Raw genomic sequence first — 23,637 nt, 5'->3', positions numbered from 1 at the left:
AAGTGAACATAAATCAAAATGCTGGAGAGAAACGACTATTATATTGTAAATATCTACAAGAAGATCATTACCGTGTACAGCAGATTTGATAAAAAATGCTATTTTAAATGACAGAGAGTTGGGGTAAAAAGTGCTAATACTGGTGACATTGATGCAACTGGTGTGAATGAAGAGATGGCAGGTTACCCAATACAATCTAAAAGGTTTGATTGAATGCCACTGGAGGTCCCAATCCGATGGGCCTTCAGGTGCCAGTTATTAGCCACAATTTAAGGCTAAGGCTTTTAGAGAAACCCAAGAGTCTTTAGAGTGCCCAAACTTCAACCCAAAGCCCACTTATTTATCACAAAGAGCCAACATGGCAATTTAAAGAGAACCTGTCAGGGAAATCTGGGACACTAAACCACCCACAGGTATTTATGGACTGGTGGTTTATTGTCTCAAATTGCTCCAAACATTTTATACTCCCCTCGTTTCAGAATTCGGTTCACCTGTGTGTTCTGGCAAGTGAAGCCAATAGAGCTCCTTGCAGGGGTATTAAAGCAGGGGTATTATCCCAGCGTCACGTGCCGCTATGAGAGGAGCCAATGCAGGGATCTTAAGATGTGAGTCCATTGTACCTCATATAAATATATAAATGTTTGTGTGAGACCATAGACAGCTGTCTCGTAGGTCGATATAGGACCTTAAACCGATCTGTATGGACCCGTAGTTGGTTTTGGGCAGTAACTTATCGCTTTGCCACAGCTTTCAATGATCATCATCCGAAGATGACTGCCACAACTGTTCTGTTATTTATAGAGGAAAAAGGACACAGGTTAATGTTTTTTCACTATTATTAATGGAAGGTCTAACTGCTGGTTCCAAGAAGAAGGTTGATCTTGTATTAAAGAACACGAAGGACTATCAGAATTTATTAGAAGTCGAGGCAATAGAAGATCCGGCATTGCTGTAGGTTTGCATTAAGGGTTTAGTATTTTTGTCCATTTACAATTTAATATAGAGGAATATTTTTTTGTGGAGGAATATTGTGTTTGTAGAGCGCAGATGTGCTGTCTGTCAAACAAATCGGCCGTCTTGTAAGTCTTGGCTGTCAAGACAACACGGTATAATCTACTTCTACTACAGTAAATACAGTTAGTCTGTTTATTCAGCTCTGACATATCTCCAGATAACTGCAGCTTGTGTTGTTATGATTGCTCTTTTTCGATTTCAGCATTGACAGAACTACCTTAACCATATTAGACAATGTTTTCTCTTCTTTTCTATTATATGACTATGTTGTATACACTTTATTAGGGTCATTTATCTTTGTTTTTTTCTATTTTTTTCTGTTATATTTGAAAAAATGTATTGGTAGATTTAAGCAAAAATTTTTAACTTTTGCACCCATCCAGCAAAGTTTACTGTGATTGAATTTTCCAGTGCTGCGTCTGATTTATCTTTGGACCCAAGATGTTGACAATTTATAAAGTTACAAATCACCAGAAAAATCTGCCTTATACTGCAATACAGTAGTATTGCAGTATATGGTGGGACTGATCAGACCCCCTAGGGTTTTATACCCAAGGGGGTCTAGAAATACAGTAAATAAAAAAAGATTACAGGCAACTTACAGCTGAACATTGCAGCAGGGGTCTAAGGTAAAGCATCCAGAAAGATTCACCAGAGGTCACAGTGGTCAGAGAGGTCCGTAACTAGGGGTCCTCGGTAAGTCAGGTGTCCTTAAGTCGGGGACTACCTGTACACCGTATTGGATATTACATCACCAGGATGTGCAACCTGTCACACAGAAAAAAAGCCTGCACAAACTTCTGTACACAAAAATTTTAAAAAAAAGTTATTGATTTTTGAAGGTGGGGCGGAAACACAAAAATAAAAAGGGCTGTGCCATTAATGGTTAATTTATACTGCCTTTATGTATATCACAGTATTATTTAGCCATGGTGTAATGTTATACAGTATTTTACACTTTAATGTCAATTTCTTTTGCCATATTTTTCCATTGTTAACATGTTACCTTTCACATTATGGCTGTAATATTAGTGAAGTGTATAGCGGTATCATTAGGGCACTGTTTTGCATTATAACACTTAACCTTATGTCTGCATTATAGACATATTATATTAGCAGTGTTATGTTATAGAACAGCCACTTCAAATCTCACAAGTTGTAGAAATTAAATGAGATGAATTAAAGAGGACCTGTCACCTAAATTTTCGGCACTAGGAGCTGCTTACTAAAGTAAGCAGCTCCTAGTGCTTGAACAAACACCGCAGTGTTAGAGTGATAGCGTTACCGGAAACCTCCGGTAACGCTATCAAACACTGCGTCGGGGTACAGTGTAATCATCGGACAGCTTGCAAAGGGGGCGTGGCCGAACGAAAACCCGACGGATTTGGAAAAACCACCACATTAAAAAAAAAGAAAAAGTGTTGCGGGACTCACATTTACCTTCACCAAGTATAGGCCAGTGAACTTCAGTGCATTCCGGCGGGCCTCGGCGGACTTCAGCGCAGCAGCGCCACCTGGTGGACGTCGGAGGAACTACCTTAGTGAATTGCCGGAAGACCCGAATCCACCGCAGAGAACGTACCGCTGGATCGAGCCGGGTAAGTAAATCTGCCCCAATGTATTCTGATAAGGTGGTCTCTTTTCGCTCGCATACATTAAATGTTTAATTAACTACTATTTTCTTTAGAAAACGCATTGGCTTTAATGTGTAGCTTATTTTTTTAGTAAGGAATCATATTGTACTGTATATGGTGATGGCGGATGCTTTATTGTGTTATCTGCACCATCAGAAACTCAATAAATGCACTAACTATCATCTGTGCTACCGCTCTATAATATGTTACCTGCAGATAGGACACTATGTACAGTATGTACAGCTCATCCTGCTTTATAAGATCTTGCCTGCAGGTTGGACACTATGTACAATATGTGCAGTTCCTCTTGCTCTATAACATACAGCCTGCAGATAGGACACAATGTACACTATGTGTAGCCCCTCCTGCTCCATTACATGTTGCCTGCAGACAGGGCACTATATACAATCTGCTTAGCTTCTACTGCTCTGTAACAAATTTAACACTATATACAATCTAAATGCAGTCTTCTCCTGTTCTATAACCTGTGGCCTGCAGAACATTGTATACATTTCACTCTGCTCCTCTTCCTCTATAACATGCTGCACTGTATAATGTGATTAGCCCTTGCTGCTCTTTAGAAATGGCATTAAATAGAATTTGTGCTGCTCCTTCAGCTTTATTATACGCTGTGTGCTCATGACGCTAGTAGACAGGCCTGAATTTTCATGGTTATTGGGTCCTATAAATGATCTCCTATACAGAAATTCTGCATTTCCAAGTCCAAACCTGCAACAGCTTTTGCCAAGTTCAACACCCACCCACATACCACCCGAAACGCACCCACCCACATACCACCCGAAACGCACCCACCCACATACCACCCGAAATGCGAACCACCCACATGCCACCCGAAACGCACCCACCCACATACCACCCGAAACGCACCCACCCACATGCCACCCGAAACGCACCCACCCACATACCACCCGAAACGCACCCACCCACATACCACCCCAAACAAAAACAACCCACATACCACCCACATACCACCCCAAACAAAAACAACCCACATACCACCCACATACCACCCCAAACAAAAACAACCCACATACCACCCACATACCACCCCAAACAAAAACAACCCACATACCACCCCAAACAAAAACAACTCACATACCACCCACATACCACCCCAAACAAAAACAACCCACATACCACCCACATACCACCCCAAACAAAAACAACCCACATACCACCCACATACCACCCCAAACAAAAACAACCCACATACCACCCACATACCACCCCAAACAAAAACAACCCACATACCACCCACATACCACCCCAAACAAAAACAACCCACATACCACCCACATACCACCCCAAACAAAAACAACCCACATACCACCCACATACCACCCCAAACAAAAACAACCCACATACCACCCACATACCACCCCAAACAAAAACAACCCACATACCACCCACATACCACCCCAAACAAAAACAACCCACATACCACCCACATACCACCCCAAACAAAAACAACCCACATACCACCCACATACCACCCCAAACAAAAACAACCCACATACCACCCCAAACAAAAACAACCCACATACCACCCACATACCACCCCAAACAAAAACAACCCACATACCACCCACATACCACCCCAAACAAAAACAACCCACATACCACCCCAAACAAAAACAACCCACATACCACCCACATACCACCCCAAACAAAAACAACCCACATACCACCCACATACCACCCCAAACAAAAACAACCCACATACCACCCACATACCACCCCAAACAAAAACAACCCACATACCACCCACATACCACCCCAAACAAAAACAACCCACATACCACCCACATACCACCCCAAACAAAAACAACCCACATACCACCCACATACCACCCCAAACAAAAACAACCCACATACCACCCACATACCACCCCAAACAAAAACAACCCACATACCCACACACCACCCACATCCAACTAACCAACCCACATACCCACACACCACCCACATCCAACTAACCAACCCACATACCCACACACCACCCACATCCAACTAACCAACCCACATACCCACACACCACCCACATCCAACTAACCAACCCACATACCCACCCGCATCTCCTATTCTCAAACTCTTTTGGCTTTGTTAAGAAGAAACTGAATCTTTATGACCATTTTTAGTGACATCTTCTATTTCTAGAAGATCTTGAAGGTCTTATTCATCCATGGGAGATACATTTGTGACATTAGCACCATGAGCTTCTTTTCTGACATTTTTGCTGATTTCAAAGTGGAGCTGTTAAAAATTAAAGTTAATAGTCTTATTTTTGCTAAGCTGATTGCCGAGCCATCGCACAATACACAGAAGTAGAGAGACGTCCCTTATCACATAAACCCGGCTAATACCTCTTCAATTTTACTGCTTAGCAGAAACTGTTTCTCAGGACTAAAATTACACCAATTTTCGGATTTTATGACTGGTTGACCGACTAATAAAAATCTTAAAGTCCAATGAGGTGTAAAATTGCAGTAATTGTCTGCCATCTTGATCAAATGATCAGAAAGATCAAAATTTTGCTTTCTTTTCGTGATACCTTTTATTTAAATTTTTCCTTATTTCTTTATTCTACTTAAAGTTAAGGGCACTTTCCATAAATATAATTTAATGTATTAGATTGTATCTCGTTCTTTATGTTGGGAGCCTTTTTGAAAATAGATTTTGTCATTGTTTGGCTGGGATGGTGGAAGGGGTAGATAAGTTGCTGCACCAAATTTAGAATTGGGTTACATTTGTATTCTCAGATTATGCTAAAAAGGTCCAAACTTGGGCTGGAATTTTATTCAATTTTTTTTATAGTTCTTCATTATGTTGGAGCATAATTATCTTAATGTTGACAATCAGGCATATTTTTAAACCAATTTACATAATATTCCACACAAATGGTCTTTAAAGTTGGAAATGAAATGGAAACTTTACTCATAGGTGCAAACCTACACCTCGATAGAAGAGACCAACAATGACTGAAAAGTTAATTTATATGAGCACACTAAGCTAGTTTTCATAGCACCAAATAGGGTAGCTTTATTTTGATCAAATAGGTCATATCGTGTACAATAAGTAAGGGCTTGTGTGCCAGTTTCCTAGCGTTAAAGCCCTCTAATAAACTCAAATCCTTGTGTATAGTCATGAATGACACCTATTTCCTCTCTTGCCAACTCCATGCCACTGGATTTATCAGGAGGCTGAACCCTCCTGAACTGGTGCATGTAGGGGGCAGAAGAAATACCGTACAATGATTCTCCATGCTCCAGTGTATGATAGCTGTGTATTTAAAGGGGATTTTCAGTATTTGCTTTTGATGGCCTATCTGTAGTAATAGTTGATCAGTGGGGGGCTGGCATAGAATTGAGTAACTTTGTAGTAAATATATTCCATAAAATATTTGTGAATTAATTAATAACAATGTGTATTATAGTTTAGAATAGCATTCAAAACTTTAGTAGACATCCAAAGCTGAAATTTCCCCAGCATACCTTGTTGGCTCAGTTCGTACATTGTATTTTTTTTATGTATTGTTTGCTTTCCCTTAGTTGAGAACAAAATTTTTGATGTTGGTACTGTTTTTTTTTGTATTCCATGGAAACCCTGTGGGGACTGAGGCAGGTTGGCGTAAAATAATCTGTCCTGCTCCCTCTTCCGGAGTATGTGGTGTGGCAGTGTTTCATGTGTTCAGAACTCGTAGTAACAGGGTCACCAACCTCGTTCAATCATAGGCCTTTTTAGACCCTGGGATGTCACTTCCTTCTACATCACAAAAGACGGTCTATGGACCATGGAAACACTGATTGACCAAAGTCATTCCCATGATCCAGCCATTTCTGTCTTAACCCCCAGGATTACTGGTAAACCCTTTAACCCCTCTATTCAGAAGGCCAGAAAAAACATCTCTGATCTCATTGAATCTTCATAACTCTACCACAACAGATGATGTGGAGGGGGATAAGGATCAGTTATATTGAATTCCAAATTCTGGAACTTTTATTCTCAAAGGAGATGAGTGACTATTTGAGGTGTCTCGTGGATGTTAGAGGTGACTGGCTCTACCAAATGATTGTTCCACATGAAGAGCATTTCAAGGGAAGCTGTTACCACATTTTTCACAAATACAGCTTATGACAGGTTCCCATAGAGTCATATTAACAAAATGCCACCCTTCTTTTAGCTAAAAATTGTAATCTTAACTGACATCAGCAGAAAGTCAGAGAGGGGAGGCTCAGTCCAGCAGCTCCCCCTTATGCCTCCTTGTCACCATTTATAGCACTTCATGTCATGTGACCATGGTGATGCCATCTAAGGTTCTTTACCCACTAACATTTGCAAAATGTACCTCATGTATGTATCTGATTACATGAAATCTCAGCATGCCTCCAAGGACCTCTACTCCTCTCCATGCCTCTTCTCTTCAGGACCACTTCTATTGCCTCTAATCTGCTTCTTCAATTAGGGTAAAAGGAGTAATATTCCAGCAAATTCCGGTCCACAAGACGAGAAAAAATCCTACCACAAACGCTCACCTTAAATGTCTCCAGGCTTACTTTTCTTGTCTAAATACAAAAGTGTCTTCAAAAATAATAACAGCGCGAAAGATGTTCATAGAAAAAGACGTAGAGCAAACAGGATGCAAAAATAAGTGGTTACGGTTACACGGATAATGTATTTATCTTGATAAAACTCTTGCTATGTAGAGTGTTTCTGAAAAGTTAATTGCAGGGTTTTTCTATTCCATATTCTGGGAGAGGGTTGGTGTGACAGATTAGTTTATCTTCATTGTACTGCGGCACTAAATATTTTTGCTTAAAATGCATCTATTTAATTTAAGGACTATGCATTCCGGTGATAAATGCCGTACAGGTTTTCTGCACACAGGGAATATGCAAATAGCTGGATTTTTATTTTTTTTGCTATTCCTTCCTGCTTCGGGTACAAAAAAGTAGAAAAAAAACCTATCTATTTGACCTGAGACCGTTGACAGAAATAGGATATGTCAATATAAAATGAAACCATTACTATAGGTCTTTAGCGCTCCAGCTGTAAAAGCAAAATTAGGTCTAAAAGATGGATTTTGTGGGATTAGCAGAGAATAGCCGGCGACATTCACTAAAATACTCGAACATCTGCTGGCTATTTTAGGAGACAAGTCATTCTATTACCATACATTACAATTAATTTTAGGCTAATCCTTTGGAGAGGATACTCTTCTCTTAGCGGGCGTATGAAAAATGATGGCGTGGTGTTGACATTTTTATCCTAACACTTATTTTACAATGGACTATTTGAAGGTGCCATAAGATCAGCACATGTCTATTTGCAATATTTTATTAAGGCATACGGCGCTGAATTACACTTGGGAAGGCAGATGTTTGTAAACCGAGGACAGAACTGCTAACTTACTTTGCAAATAGAGGGAAATTTGGGTGAACTTTGTAAATGTGTCGATTGCTTTTAGCCCCATATAGGGGCCCAGACTAAAAATATCAATTAACTCTTTGTGTATACTTGTCCAGTATCTCTCACAACCTTTGTTTAATTGCTGTTAGGCAAGGTTCACACCAAGTTTTTTTTTTCCATACCTTACTATTAACATACAATGACAGACAGAGGTTTAGTTTTTGCAAGTTGCATCTATCCATCCTACTGACAAACGAATATGCTCAGCAGAGGCCATTGAAGCCTATGGGGGTTGGATACAGCAGTATTGCATCCCCTTGGCCTGATTGTAGGCTCAGGACAGTGACATTAATGCCAGAACATCGGCAGTAGGCAGTCTTGGACTCCTCCCCCAACTTTCATGGTTAGGAAGGGGAGGAGCACGGAGATGTATATGTTTGAGCCCTCCGTTATAAGGATGTCAGGAATCTGCCTGGTTATGGCACCTACGAGTCTGGAAGTCAATTCCTACATGTGGTACTAGAATCAAAATTCTTTGACATACTTTAACATACTAGGAATGGAGGATGCATTAATTTGCTGTTTTCAAACTGCTGTTTCAGGACCTTTTGGAGGATCTTCAAAGGTCCAGAAATGGATCTTGTGTATATAAGTATTGAGAATAGGAAGATGCACAAGGATTTCAAGATTGAAGTTCCTTTACAGTATAAAATGTTGCAGGTGGCCATGGGCACCCCAGAAGGCTTAGGCCCCGGCCACCACCCAAACTCTGTATATTATAATCCACTGCTGTCTGGAGCAGAGAGAGAGGAAGCTGTATATAAATGCAGAGGGCATCATGGTGAGAACAGGGAAATGCTCCAGCTTTCAAGGAGGCAAAGACACAGCTACATACACATGCATAGACATTTCTAACAGAAGAGATTTATTGTAAAGTTGGCAACCCGTTCAAGTAGCTTGCTGCTCCTTCGAAGCCCCTGACATGCCCCCATCAGCTGTGCATATAATGTAGCAGTTATTTTGGAGATATACCTAGTTACAGGGATTGCCATGAAAACTTCCCCATAACCAAATCAGATCAGTGCGCAAAATATCCTTTTCCATTTAGGATTTTCGACTTCCAGTTCAAGTGAACATTTCTGTATTTTTTCACCCCATTGCGCCAAGTACAGACTGTGCCAAGTCATCTCATAATAGTCTTTGCTTTGAGTGGTCTGTAACAAAGGCTTTTAAATATTCTGCTACTTTCTTTGACCTCACATCCGGGCATTGGCTAAATAGCTCTAATTTTCCATAATTTCCGTAAGGTAAGCGGCAGACGTGTGTGTGGACAGACCCCATGAGAGATAGCAGAGCTTCTGTGGGACAATTCATTCTTTTTATTTAGTGTTGGGTCTTATGGCAGCGCAGTGTGTGCCATGCATTAGCACGCTGCCTGGGATTCTCTATTAATGCTAATGCACTGTTAAATAAAACTCGGCATTAAAGAAATGACCTGTTGTTTCTGAGAATAAAGTAGTTTCTCCATTGTGCACTTTTCTAACAATAAAGGGCAGCAGGGACCTTCTTTTCTTTCCAGTATATTAATTTCCCTGACACATTAAAGAGCATTTATTAAGATTTCATAATAGCACCACCTCTGCAGATGTTTCTTGTGAAATGAAAGAACAGAACTGGCAAGATGACGGCCAAAGTCTGACGTGTATTTTACCTTCTTAAAGTTTTGTTTTAGACTTGGTTTACTTGTATAAACCCAATTATTTCTTGGGGTTCTCTAATCCTTCATTTCCTGGTGGTTAAGGTTAATGTTAAGATCTATAAATATAAGTATAAAGTATAATATCTCCACATACACCCTAAGATAAGTGGAACAATAATACGACATAGATAGAGATGAGCGGCCTCGGAGTTTAGGTTCGGTGTCCTTTGTTTGGCAGCTCCGGACATTTTGCTTGGTGTGTCCACCTGGCCAATCACAGCCATGCCTAGTTGCTAGAAGAGTAACGCTGCCTGATTGTAATGAATAGATTACCCGAGTAAGACTCGAGGCTACCATGGCGACAGATCGCCTCTCCCCGATGACGTCAAAGGGACAGATGATCCTCGGAAAGATGGCGTTGCCCATACGCTGCCATCTTTTTGAAGCCTCCGGGACCTTCACCGGCGGCGGTCAGTGGGGGAACACCCGCGATCAGTGCTAGCACCGATCGCAGGTGTTACTGGTAAGCCTTTGCCGCAATATGCAGCAAAGACTTACTGGCTATGGAGAGGGCTCAGCCCGTGACCCCTATCCATGCTCCCGCATCCGGCATGTGACGTTGTATTATGTCACATGTCGGTAAGGGGTTAAAGGTGAGGAGTGAAAAATGATAACGCAAACACAAAAAAAGTGCCTGGGCGTTAAGAGATTAAACATTTGAGTCATACAGTAAAATTCTGCTGAGAATAACGGGGTTAATCCGCTCATCTGTAGCTATTGGAGGAGATACACTTAGAATGGGGTGGAGCTTAACATTCTGTTGTTTTACCGCAGACAGAGGTCATTTATATATTTTTTCAATTCGAATTGTAATTTATCGAGAAATTACTGGGATAGTTGATTTTTTTATTAATTTTCCATATGAATTATTATTTGCAGTTTTTTCTTTTTATATTTATTTGCAAGAAAGAACACTACAGTATACCGCATATTCTAAAATGCACTTTAACCCAAATCATTAGGGTAGCCTTAGGTTTAGAATTTTTTGCACAAAAGGGGGTTGTCCCAAGCCTGACAGATGACACTTCTCGATGTGTGGACAATGGGGCAGATTTACTTACCCGGTCCATTCACGATCCAGCGGCGCATTCTCTGCGGTGGATTCGGGTCTTCCGGCGATTCACTAAGGCGGTTCCTCCGACGTCCACCAGGTGACGCCGAAGTTCACGATCCATTGGCGGGTGAAGTTGTCCAGTGACACTTTTTTTTTTTTTTTTTTACTGTGGCGGTTTCTCCTAATCCGTTTCGCTTGGCAATTCAGGGAAAATCGCCGCAAATCAGAAATATTCGGGTAACCAGCAGTAAAACCGTGATTCGGGCCCTTAGTAAATGACCCTCAATGTTTATAAACACAAGACTCACCAACTCGGTAAATTGAAAATCAGACAAACTTCAATTACCAACATTGAAGATTTTAAGATTTGAGGTAGTGTCAAGATCATTCTATGTCTACGACAAAATGAAGAATGAAATATTTATTTACAGTCAATGCCTTGTTCTGCACATGACAATTCATCATACTGAGGCGCAATCCACCCACCCAAGCCATTAAAATTCAGATGCATTGGTCAAGTGCACTCAGTTTGGCAGCTGTGCATCAAGAGTTGGCATTCCAGGCAACAGAAGCTTCAAAATTGATTTAAAAAAATTATTATAATTCAATGTACATGCAGTCCCCGGGTTACGTGCAAGATAGGGTCCGGAAGTTTGTTCTTAAGTTGAATTTGTATGTAAGTTGAAACTGTATATTTTATCATTGTAGATCCAGACAAAAAAAATTTTGGCCCCAGTGACAATTGGAGTTTAAACATTTTTTGCTGTAATGGGACCAAGGATTATCAATAAAGCTTCATTACAGACACCTTACAGCTGATTATTGCAGTCTGGGACTATAGTAAAGCATTCAGAGAGCTTCACCAGAGGTCAGAGGGGCTGTCTGTAACTATGGGTTGTCTGTAAGTCGGGTGTCCTTAAGTAGGGGACCACCTGTGTTAGATTTCCATATAAAAACAGGGATTATCTTGTATATTGAGGGAGACTAACTGGGAGATGTGGCTAAGTATGGATTACTAATTGTACCTTCTGTTACAATCATGAGGAGTCCATTTCTCTGTGAAATTCAATTACATAAATACGGAAATCCAGAAGTCTTCTCCTACTGGTCATAGGACCTGGTCCATATAGCAGTCTCTACATAGACTAGACCATTATAGTTACTGTCCTATTTACCTTAACTGTTCGTTCTCTATCTTCCTTCTTTTCTTTTTTTTTTTTTTTTTTTCTCTCCTTTTCTTTTTCTCTCTTTTTTCATTTCTTTTCTTAGTATCTACATATAGCGCCATAATAGTTGGAGTAACTGGGGGAAGTACCTTAAGGGGGGAATTTTCTCTCCCAATACATTTTGTTGACATTTACATGTTTAGGTAATATTGACGATAGTATAAGAAATGTTACATTTATCAATTGTATGACCACTAAATCTATATTCTGTATTCGGATGGCCGTTCAATAATAAACATGTTTATATTTATCTTGTATATTGAGAATCTAGAATTATATCTAATATACAGTATAAAGCTAAGTGTATCTATGTATGTGTATGTGTGTGTGTCCGCTAAACGAATCTGCACCATCGCATTTATAATCACCAAATTTTGCACAGCCGCTCTCTCTGTGACGTGGGGAACATCATAATCTAGGTTTTGAATCAGAATTTTCACCCTGCACTTTCCAAAATACACTTATTAACCGCCATATACAGGAGCCATTGTCTGCTGCTGCTGTGGCAGTTAGAAGCTGAGTTGTGATTGGTTGCTATTTAGCAACAGGTCATTAATATGAGCTTTGACCTTTGATTGGTTATAATAGGCAATGGGCGAGATTTATCGTGGGGGTCTCTTAGAGCATACTGTTCTATTTACCTATGGCAACCAATCAGAGCTCAGCTTTTATTTCACACAGTGGAAGCTGGAAATTCATCTGCACAGTGTAAAAGCCTGTGAATCTACAGCACAGAGACCAGTAAAGATATCGGAATGGTTGAAATGGGAGCTACAGGAAAACAATTGTGATACATATATATGTTTTTAATTCTACAATACTTTTAATCCAGGACTATAATTTTGTGCTAATTTATTTTTTTTCTTAGACAGCGAATTGGCCATAGCTTTGTCGAAACATTTAGATTTGTAGTTTCCAACCAAGGTTCTATGTAAAAAATGACCTAAATCATATAGTGTTTGAATATTTTGCTGAATATAGGATTATGCCGGCTATGTCAGCTGTCACATTACCACTAACTGTGAAAAATGGAGGTCATTTTCAAATATTTCAAACGTATCACTGTGTATCCTTCTTCCAGGGACAAGGGCTTGATAATGAAGAAGATTGATGGGGGAAAACTATCAAGTCTGAATGTCTGGCAAAAAAAATATGAATTCTTTTGTTCTTGATGGATATATTAGCAAAGCAAATGTTTTCAGAAACACTTTGCATCCTTGTTGATGGTTTTCGAAGTCATAACATGTCAAGCCCGACGCTACGGAATTTTCCATTTAAATATTGTTTATAAGAAATGACAATGCATTTATGGAACTGTGTTCAATTGAAGGATCTAAATCGTGAGCAGCGCCTGGTGCACATATTTATACATACTGCACAACATGCGGTGTCGGTAATTAGATATCTGGTGGCAGAATCCGTTTAGAAATCAACAATTCCCCAAAAAATGTCTCAAAGACTATTTTAAAGGGAAAATCCTGATCTCAAAATCAAAACTCTAAGTTGAACCTCTTAAAGGTGACCTGTCACCAAGTTCAAAATGTCATATAACATATTCCACGCTACTGTCAACGTGATAAATCTTGTGTTTTTGTGAGTATGTGAATAACCTCATACTAGACACTAATCTGATTGAATAGAACCCAACATTCAAATGAGCTTCGTGTCCTCTTGACAGTCAACCTAGCCAAGTGCTGAACGTTGTATCGTGGTTTGCTTGGTATTGGTAATCACTTGCATAGAGCGAAACTGAACTCAAGCCATTTGGCTAATGTCCTTGATGTCATAGGCCTTGAAAAGAAGAAGTGGTGCTCACTGGATAATTGACTGCTTCAGAGAGGGTGTAAGATGTCTATACCCTGCCAATTAATAATTGGTCACCTATCCTAAGAGCAGTTGATTAACCCCTCCAGAACGCAACAATTTTCAGTTTTTGTTGAGATAAAACACACTTCTCAGTGGCACCATTAAACAGTTATTTATTTTTATTTATTAGTAAATATTATTTTTAATTTATTTTTTACTACTTGTTCAGGTCCCCTCTATTCAGGACCTGAAAAGTAATTAAACATATTAAAAAGGATCCAAAAATCCATGTTTATGCAATATACTGTGATGCTACTGTACTGAAGTTTTTTGTAACTTTACTGCTCTTATATTACATCAGACAGGCTATGTTAGATAATGCAGATTAACCCGTAGGAGTCTCTAAAACATCATTGGGGCGGTGCAATTAGAACCAATATGGCAGCACCCATACACCCTGGCTGTTTCGGTGCAGAGGTCAGATATGACTATGGCGACTTACAAGTTACCTGCTAGTACCAGTTCTTCTTTAATGCAGCAGGCACCTGCCCAGTATGGGGAGGCTGTGGTAGATAATGCTGATTAACACCCATGGGAGCCTCTGAGACATGATGGGGAGCTGCAATTAGAACCAATATGGCAGCACCCATACACCCTGGCTGTTTCGGTGCAGAGGTCAGATATGACTATGGCGACTTACAAGTTACCTGCTACTATCAGTGTTTCTATAATACAGCAGGCACATGCCCGGTATGGGGAGGCTGTGGTAGATAATGCTTATTAACACCCATGGGAGCCCAAGCCTCTAAGAAATGATGGGGAGGTGCAATTAGAACCAATATGGCAGTATCCATACATACTGGCTGTGTTGGTGCAGAGAAATGGCTATGGCACCTTACAAGTTACCTGTTACTATCCGTGTTTCTAAAATACAGCAGGCACCTGCACAGTATGGGGGGGCTGTGTTAGATAATGCTGATTAAAACACATGGGAGCTTCTGAGACATGATGGGGCAGTGCAATAAGAACCTTCACGACAGCACCCATATACCCTGGCTGTGTCGGTGCAGAAATATGACTATGACACCTTACAAGTTAACTGTCACTATCAGTGTTGCTAAAATACAGTGGGGAACCTACCCTGTATGGAGAGGATTTAACTGTTAAACTCTGTCCATGCAGTAGCAACAAAATTACATTAATATTCGGTGGTCAGGAAGTCATTGAAATTTTGAAACATTGAAGTATGAAACACTAATTGACAAATTGAAGTTCTGATTCAAATTGAGGTGTCCTTTGTTGAACTTTTGGAGCCCATTACTTTTTTAGAGCCTGGACTCAATGAAGTATCCTTGGCTACTCTTGTGGTCTAGTCTGCCCCTGAATGTAGATTCTTTAGGTAAACGTATGATACCTGAGCAGTAGTAGTCTGGCCAAACCTAAAAACAAAAAAATTCTGTTCTGCTTGGGGATTCATACCTTAACCCAAACCCACACCCAACCCCACACCAGCAAGACCTGCGATTGGTGCTGGCAGCAATTACATCCCCAGTGGTGAGTGGGTGCCGCCATTTTTGGGAGGATCGTTGCTGTGTTGTCATCGGGGAGTGACAATCCTTTCTATGCTGGTGGCGCACACACGTCACCGATGAGTATGATTGATTTCAAACAATTTAAAGAGCTAACACCCTTGATCAGTGCTAGCATCAATCATGGGTGTTACTGGGGCGGTGGTGGGGCGGATTGAGCCTAACCTGGAACCACATTCGAACCGATTCCGAACCCTGAACCGGAACTTCAGTTAGAACTTTTTGGTATGTGTCCGCTCATCACTACTTGCCAGTTTTAGGTTGTATGGGTTAACATAGATGAGACCTGAGCTAAGTTCCTTTTCTTTGTGCCTCAATGATGGGGTTTGGTACATTGCAAACTGAGCAGGTGTGAAAATACATCGGTGCAATGAAACTTTCATAATGCCTTGTACTGTTAAAGCATTCACGTGGAAGTAATATTAGGAACATATTTCTGCAAGTCCCTGCTGGTGAATTAGTGAAATATAGCTAAAATCTATTTAGATGGATTAAAAAGAGGAGATGTAGAAATTAATAATTTGATAAATATGATGCTATATTTTGAATTGCTTATTCTCCGAGTTCCTAATGAGTTCCAAGTCTCAGGACTCGCTTTTTCTCTAAATGAATTTCCATATTTTCATTTGTGTTGGATGAATATCCAAAGCACTGGCGGGAATTTAAAAATAATACCCCATAAATTAACAAAATGTTTTAGATTTGCTTACTACATTTGCATGAATAATTTATTGTATTTGCGTTCTGTGCATTTATCAGGGAAACATATAACATCCTCTTCCTGCTCTTCCATGATTAGTATTGTGCAAATAATTATATATGAGATGAGAATTGCTTGGCTTGCAGGAACTCCTAGAGGAGATTATTTAAGGCAATGTCAAGGAAGGATTATTTATTTCATTTAATTCTCCCCTGATTATACGAATGGTTATTTGTAAGAGAAGTTAAATAATCTGGAATGTCAGGTTTCACTGATTATGTCTATTGGAAATAATAACAAAAGTTTTACCATTGATTGCTCTTTTTTTTTTTTTAAACCTTGTGTGTGTTTTTTTTTATTTTACAGATAGATCGCATCATCTTCTGTGTGTTTTTGGAAGTTGACTACAAAATATACAAAAAGAAATTGGCCGAGTTTTTCCTAAAAGGTAGAGTATGTTACTGCCGATTCAAAAATGGTTGGAATATGTACAAGAATAAAAGAAAAGTGTACAGTCTTTTTGTATACCAGATACAGCAATATTTTCGCCTTTAGGTTATTGCAGCTAAGCCACATTCAGTTCAATGGATGTAGACCATAAACAAGAGAAGTGCCATAACTTGTTCCTAACACACGGTAGTCCCTAAAGATGTTGTACCAAACTATATCGTTATCCCTTATTCAATGGCTAGGGGATAACAATCTGGCCGGTGGGAGTCCAACCACTGGGACTCCAATGTTGACAATAATTGTGGTCGCGTAGTCAGCAGTTGATGAAGCTGAGGGATAAGGATGTGTCTTGCTGCTCCATTTAATACTATTGGCATGTTGAAATGTGCCGTAGACATCAATTGGATAGCTCCATTCTCTCTCTACAAGTGTGGCAGAGATACCTCAGTCAGTGTATATATATGTGTATATGTTGTTTTAGTAAGTATGCTATTATAATTATTTATTATTTTTTCCCCTAAACATGTCTGTGGATGGTGGTATTGACTTGTCGATCTTAGCTATGGTGTTGGCAGGGTCAAGTACCTGGTCAAGTGCCGGGACCCAGAGCTGCTGTGGGGGTCCACATAAGGCTGTACATAAGGAATCCATGCGTGAGGGGGGCTTATTTTAATGAATCCATATGGTGTGAGGGGGCTTATATAAAATAACCTTGATGGGCTGTTTGGGATGATAAACTAGGGAATATTTTAGGGAACAGGTGACTGTTTTAGTTTCTGAATTTTTAATGCCACCACATGAGTTCACTGCAAATGGTGCCACTGAGGATCTGCCACCAAGGGGCCTCCTGAAACCTGGAGCTGACCCTGGGTTTTGGCATCTACTTTCAGTTTCTCTGTGAGTTTCTGTGGCTGCGGTCCAGACAGCATCGGAAGTTATTTATTGGAGTTCGGCTGTTGCTAATTTGGGGAGTTCCTTGGTGAGCTGTGCAGGTCCATCTTTCCATGGAATATTTTCACATACCAACCGCTGGCGTTGATAGGAGGAGCCACATGGGAACTGGACTCTAGATCCATGCATTCCTCTCCCTTTACTCCCGCCTCTTGTACTTTTACTGTCTCAGTCTTAAGAAAACCTGCAGCCTCAACAAAAAAAAATGAAAGATCTGAACATTTAATGTTTTCTTCTTTAAAGCCATGATTAAACATGAATATAAATTATGCAAAGAAATCACCTTAATCTTCAACATCACATTAGTAAATTCCCTTTGTAGCCTTTAAGTTTGACAAATTTCTTCAAAGTGCTTTCGCTTCTATAACAGCTCCAAATAATTGTCTGCTGAGATACTCTCTATAGCACAATGCGAGCAGAAACATCCCATTACCATAAAGAATGATGTTACCAACACAAAGATGAGATATAATGGAGATGATATAAAATAGATCAGATGCCATAACTTAAAATATATCATTATTATACTATGAAATAAAAACATTATTTATGCAATTTTTTTAGGTCCTTAGGGTCCTAGTCGAATAAAGTGATGATACCAATATAGAGAGCTTAAAAAGTGTAATGTGCCACTCTATATTAATACACCCATTTTTTTAATTAAAGGGGTTGTACCAATTTTTTATTGTTTTCCCCTATTTACTGATTGGTTGGGGAGGGTGCAACCACTGACTGACAGTACCAAAGCTCAACTGGCACATGGGTGAATAAATCATGTTTGTTGGTTGAATATTCTGGATCGGTGCTCCATCTCCATTTGCTTGGCACTCCAGAAATTCTTTCCTAAACTTTAGCGTTTTTTCTTTCATTTTTATTCATAAATATGGATTCATATATGGAGATTGTCTTTCGGAGCTCAGTACCGAATATGGGTATGCATGCTGCATTAACGAATGCTCTAATTTAGCTGCAGCATTTAGGGGGGTAAACCTCTGGCAATGTGAATGTAAAGAAGGTCCTTTAGGTTTTTGGATTGCATAATTATTTTGGGGCATTACAATATAAGAAATGCTTTGAAGAATTTGAATTGTGAATTTGGTGGAACTCAACTTCAGCGGTTGATTCCCAGAGCCCCTCCCCCTCTGCTCTCTCAGCACTTTCCCCCTTCCCCGACCTGATTTAATCTCGCTGCAGCACAGAAAGTTTCAGCACACAGTGGGAGTGGGAAGTGTTCTTTGTACACTGTTACAAGCTGTGAATCTGCAGCATGGAAGGGCTCTGGAAACCGCCCCAGTAGCCTTTAAGGCTCATTATCATAATTTTAAATATTGATTTTAGAAGAAAGGTAGCCTTGGATAACAAATATAAGAAGATTACCACAGTCACGGTTCCAGGATCTATGAGTAAGTGCCCCTGGGTTATAATGCTTGATTGTGATGGTAGATTTTCTTTCATGCAGCGGTTTTGGATATGCCCTACAAGTAAAAAGCTCAATTTATAATCCTGTATCCAGGCTGCCAGCCCATCTTTTCTGCTGGTTCTAATAGAAAAAATGTGTTTTGTCAGCAGAGAACAAACTACAAATTAAGCATCTCTGTGACCATGATTGTCCGAGCCTGGCCAAGGCGATGGCTAAGCATTTATGACACAATGTGGATCCTTTGATATATTCCGAAGTGTTATTCCTTTCTACAACAAATGATCTCCCCCCCCCCCCCCCTTCTTTGTTTTAACATTACAGGGCGGCACTTTGTATCTGGATAATGTAGAGTAGCTATCTCATTTAATTTGCCTTCAAGCCCATCAAAGACTTTTTGATGTCATTCAACACAACAAAGCCTGAGTGTTCACAGAACGTTCTCCCCTTCATGTGCCTTAAAGCCATGTAAACATAGCCTTGATTTCCCATAAAGAGGATGATGCCACCTGAGAGAGATAATGGATCCGATCAGGTGTTATTTATTGCTGATTATGATTACGCATATGCTAAGAATACTTTACATGTCTTTAGATTGCATTTAGTCGGATTTGCATCTAAGCCAATGCTCCCCGACATGATAGCAAGTATTTCCAGATGCCCTTGATGCCTGCATGTTTTTGTCGGAAGGACATGAGATGGTTATATTACCCAGATATAGTAATTGTAATTTACCACTGTTGGGATCAATTTCAGAATATTACAGTAGACCATTCCATCTGCCTGTTTCCACTTGGGAAAAGGAGTGATGTTACCCTCTGGAGCTCGCAGAAGAGAAAAATACTTTTTGGATCCACTGTAAACACTCTTGACAGAATATTGTTTCTATTTGTTAATCTTTTTTATCTTTTATGCGCTTATTATATACAGCAAGTGAAATAAGTAATGGGTATGTCACCAATTTACTAAGTAAATATATTTCTATAGGTGCCGTTGACATGAACTTCTCAACAGATGTCAGTAACAACCCAAACAATACACACTGGCAATTAAATTAAACCATAGATGTCCGTAATTAAAATTACCATATATACTCGAGTATAAGCCTAGTTTTTCAGCACAAAAAATGTGCTGAAACCCAAACTCGGCTTATACTCGAGTAAAAAAAATCTAGGTTTTACTAGGTTTTTGTGGTAAAATTAGGGGCCTCTGCTTATACTTGGGTCAGCTTATACTCGAGTATATATGGGTTATGGGTAATATTGAGAAATGAAACAGGAAAAAAAACAATGAACACATGAAGAAAGAGATGTGCAAAATGCAATGAAAAGTCATGACACCAGCTGAAATCTATTAGTCATTAGAAAGCAATCTTTCCACTTTGTGAATAAAAATATAAGCCAGCTGTCAGCACCTGACCAGCAAACCGTGCAACCACAACCAGGCTTGGCGCTAGCTGTCAGACTAGGTAAGTGGTGGCAAACTTACCCTGCGACGTCCCTGCCTAAAGCAGATAAACCGCCCTGATAAGGGCAAACTCACTATCAGGAACCTAACTGACAGTCCCTGAGCTACCCTACAAGATGACAAGGAGAACTTACTTCGTCTAGCAGCTGCTGGATGGTAGAGCGGACAGGTAACGGGAATACAGGAATAGACCAGTGTTCACACTGGTGCACAGAATACAAACGCAGGACTGAACAGGAAACCGGAATACAGGAATAGACCAGTGTTCACACTGGTGCACAGAATACACGGACAGATAACCGGAATAAAGGACCAGACCAGTGCTCACACTGGTGCACAGACTACGCAGACAGGTAAACGATACACAGGTCAGGATCAAGCGGGTTATATACAGGTCAGGTTCAGATACAGGCAGACAAGCGGAGACAGGTCAAGATTAGAGATGAGCGAGCACTAAAATGCTCGGGTACTCGTTATTCGAGACGAACTTTTCCCGATGCTCGAGTGCTCGTCTCGAATAACGAGCCCCATTGAAGTCAATGGGAGACTCAAGCATTTTTCAAGGTGGCCAAACACCTGGGAACCTCAGAAAAGGATGGAAACACCACGGAAATGGACAGGAAACAGCAGGGGCAGCATGCATGGATGCCTCTGAGGCTGCTTAAACGCACCATTATGCCAAAATTATGGGCAACAGCATGGCCATAACAGAGTGACCGAATGAGGCTAGATAGCATCTAAAACATGCAATAATTGACCCTGACACTATAGGGGACGGCATGCAGAGGCAGCGGCAGCAGCGGCAGGCTAGAGAGTGTCATGGCGACATACCCTAAATGGACTCAGGCTTCACCAAAGGAGGTGAGCAAGCAGCGCTGAAATGATTTCCTATGTGAACAAAAGGTTGACGGTATATTTAGTCGATAACACAGCATGGTGGCGACATAGTGACCAAGTTCCATAACGTATCTGGTGAAACACCCGAAAAATGAGCCTGACACAGCACTTTTGATAAGGGGACGACATGTGGAGGCAGCCATGGAGACGACTTCCATGATTAAGAGCGACAGTATGGGGCATTCATATTGCGCTGCTATGATTGCAACTTCAGGTCTCCAGCATGGCGGCGACAGATGGGCCGAGTTCCACTATGTATCTGGTGAAACACCTGAAAATTCTGCCTGACACAGCTCGTTTGATAAGGGGATGATGTGCTGCATATCCTCTCGTGCTCCAGCGTCTGGGGTATAGAGAGTTGAAATGAGACATTGGTGGACGCTGTGGAGGATCGTGGAGGCAAAATGGACAGGAAACAGCAGGGGCAGCATACATGGATGCCTCTGAGGCTGCCTAATCTTGGGATGGAGCTGGCGGTCCACTGCCAGGCGAGATTTCGCCTGTCCAAGCCCCTGTCTCTCGGCTCCTCCCCACCCAAAATGGGCCTGGGGGCCAGAAGCGTTTACTTTGAAAAAATTATAATTTTCAAAGCAGGCCGGGTCGTTTGAACATTTCACCTAGGAATAATGGAATAGCATAGTGGTTCTATTTTTAATTGTTTTTACGGAAATAGTTCCATGATTAAGAGCGACAGTATGGGGCATCCATATTGCGCTGCTATGATTGCAACTTCAGGTCTCCAGCATGGCGGCGACAGATGGGCCGAGTTCCACTATGTATCTGGTGAAACACCTGAAAATTCTGCCTGACACAGCTCGTTTGATAAGGGGACGATGTATGGAGGCAGTGAACTAGTAGTAGATTAAAGGTGCTGCAGTTAAAACTATGTTAGTTGGATCTTGGGATGGAACTGGCGCTCCGCTGCCAGGCGAGCTTTCGCCTATCCAAGCCCCTGTCTCTCGGCTACTCCCCAAACAGCACTTCTAAGAACCTTTTGTATAAGATCAAGTGTAGTAGCGTTCTTATAAGTTTGGGTTATGGCGGGTGAGGGGAATGTAAACAGATGCGCAAGAAGCGCTGAAATAATATCGGTAAATGATAAAAGTTTGCCAGTATATTTTGTGGATTACACAGCAGGGTGGCGACAAAGTTAACAAGTTAGATGTGGAATCCATGAAAACAACCCAAAATTCTGCCTGACACAGTTCGTTTGATAAGGAGACCATGTATGGAGGCAGCTATATGGACGACTTTTGGAGGCAGCTATGGCGATGACGTGTGGAGGTAGCAATGGAGACAACGTGTGGAGCCAGCTAAAAAGACGACATGTTGAGGCTGCTATGGAGACAATTTAATTTGGATAGTGCCTGTATGTGGCAGTCCAAAAAAAGTTTTCAAACCAGAGGAGCAGGTAGGTGGTCCTCCAGAAAAATTAAATAAATTGAGTGCCTCTATGTGGCACTCCCAAAAATTGCTTAAAACAGAGGACCGGGTAGGTGGCCCTCCAGAAAAATTAAATGCATAGAGTACTATAGCTAGAGCCAGTTGGCCCTGGCAAAAAATAGCCAGTTTCCTATGCTTTAGTGTACAAAGAGGAGGAGAAGGAGGACAATGAGGAGGAGGAGTGCATACATTATTCAGGTTGAGCTTCTTTCACCTGGTAGAGAATGAAAATCCGGAGAAATCCAGGCTTTATTCATCTTGATAAGCATCAGCCTGTCAGCGCTGTCAGTCGACAGGCTTGTACGCTTATCGGTGATGATGCCACCAGCTGCACTGAAAACCCGCTCGGACAACACGCTAGCGGCAGGGCAGGCAAGAACCTCCAAGGCGTACAGCGCCAGTTCGTGCCACATGTCCAGTTTTGAAACCGAGTAGTTGTAGGGAGCTGTGTGATCATTTAGGACGATGGTATGGTCAGCTACGTACTCCCTCACCATCTTTCTGTAAAGATCAGCCCTACTCTGCCGAGACTGGGGACAGGTGACAGTGTCTTGCTGGGGTGACATAAAACTGGCAAAGGCCTTGTAAAGCGTACCCCTGCCAGTGCTGGAAAAGCTGCCTGCTCGCCTACTCTCCCTCGCTACTTGTCCCGCAGAAGTACGCCCTCTGCCGCTAGCGCTGTCAGAAGGGAAATACTGTTTCAGCTTGTACACCAGGGCCTGCTGGTATTCATGCATTCTCACACTCCTTTCCTCTCCAGGGATGAGAGTGGAAAGATTTTGCTTGTTCCGTGGGTCCAGGAG

General features: G+C 41.0%; 1 protein-coding gene across 3 annotated transcripts in view; it reads left to right on the top strand.

Moving 5' to 3' along the window:
• Nucleotides 1-23,637, top strand: part of MACROD2 (mono-ADP ribosylhydrolase 2) — a 1,393,268-nt gene that overhangs the window by 1,250,578 nt on the left and 119,053 nt on the right. For all 3 annotated transcript variants that reach the window (XM_072140441.1, XM_072140440.1, XM_072140439.1), the window contains exon 9: nucleotides 16,576-16,657. In XM_072140441.1, coding sequence (XP_071996542.1) covers nucleotides 16,576-16,657 — 82 coding nt within the window. The remainder of the gene's footprint in view (nucleotides 1-16,575; nucleotides 16,658-23,637) is intronic.

This window comes from Engystomops pustulosus, chromosome 3 (assembly GCF_040894005.1).
Source record: "Engystomops pustulosus chromosome 3, aEngPut4.maternal, whole genome shotgun sequence".
NCBI lineage: Eukaryota > Metazoa > Chordata > Amphibia > Anura > Leptodactylidae > Engystomops > Engystomops pustulosus.
Note: the sequence above shows the minus strand (reverse complement) of the source record. Positions and strands in the feature narration are given on the sequence as shown.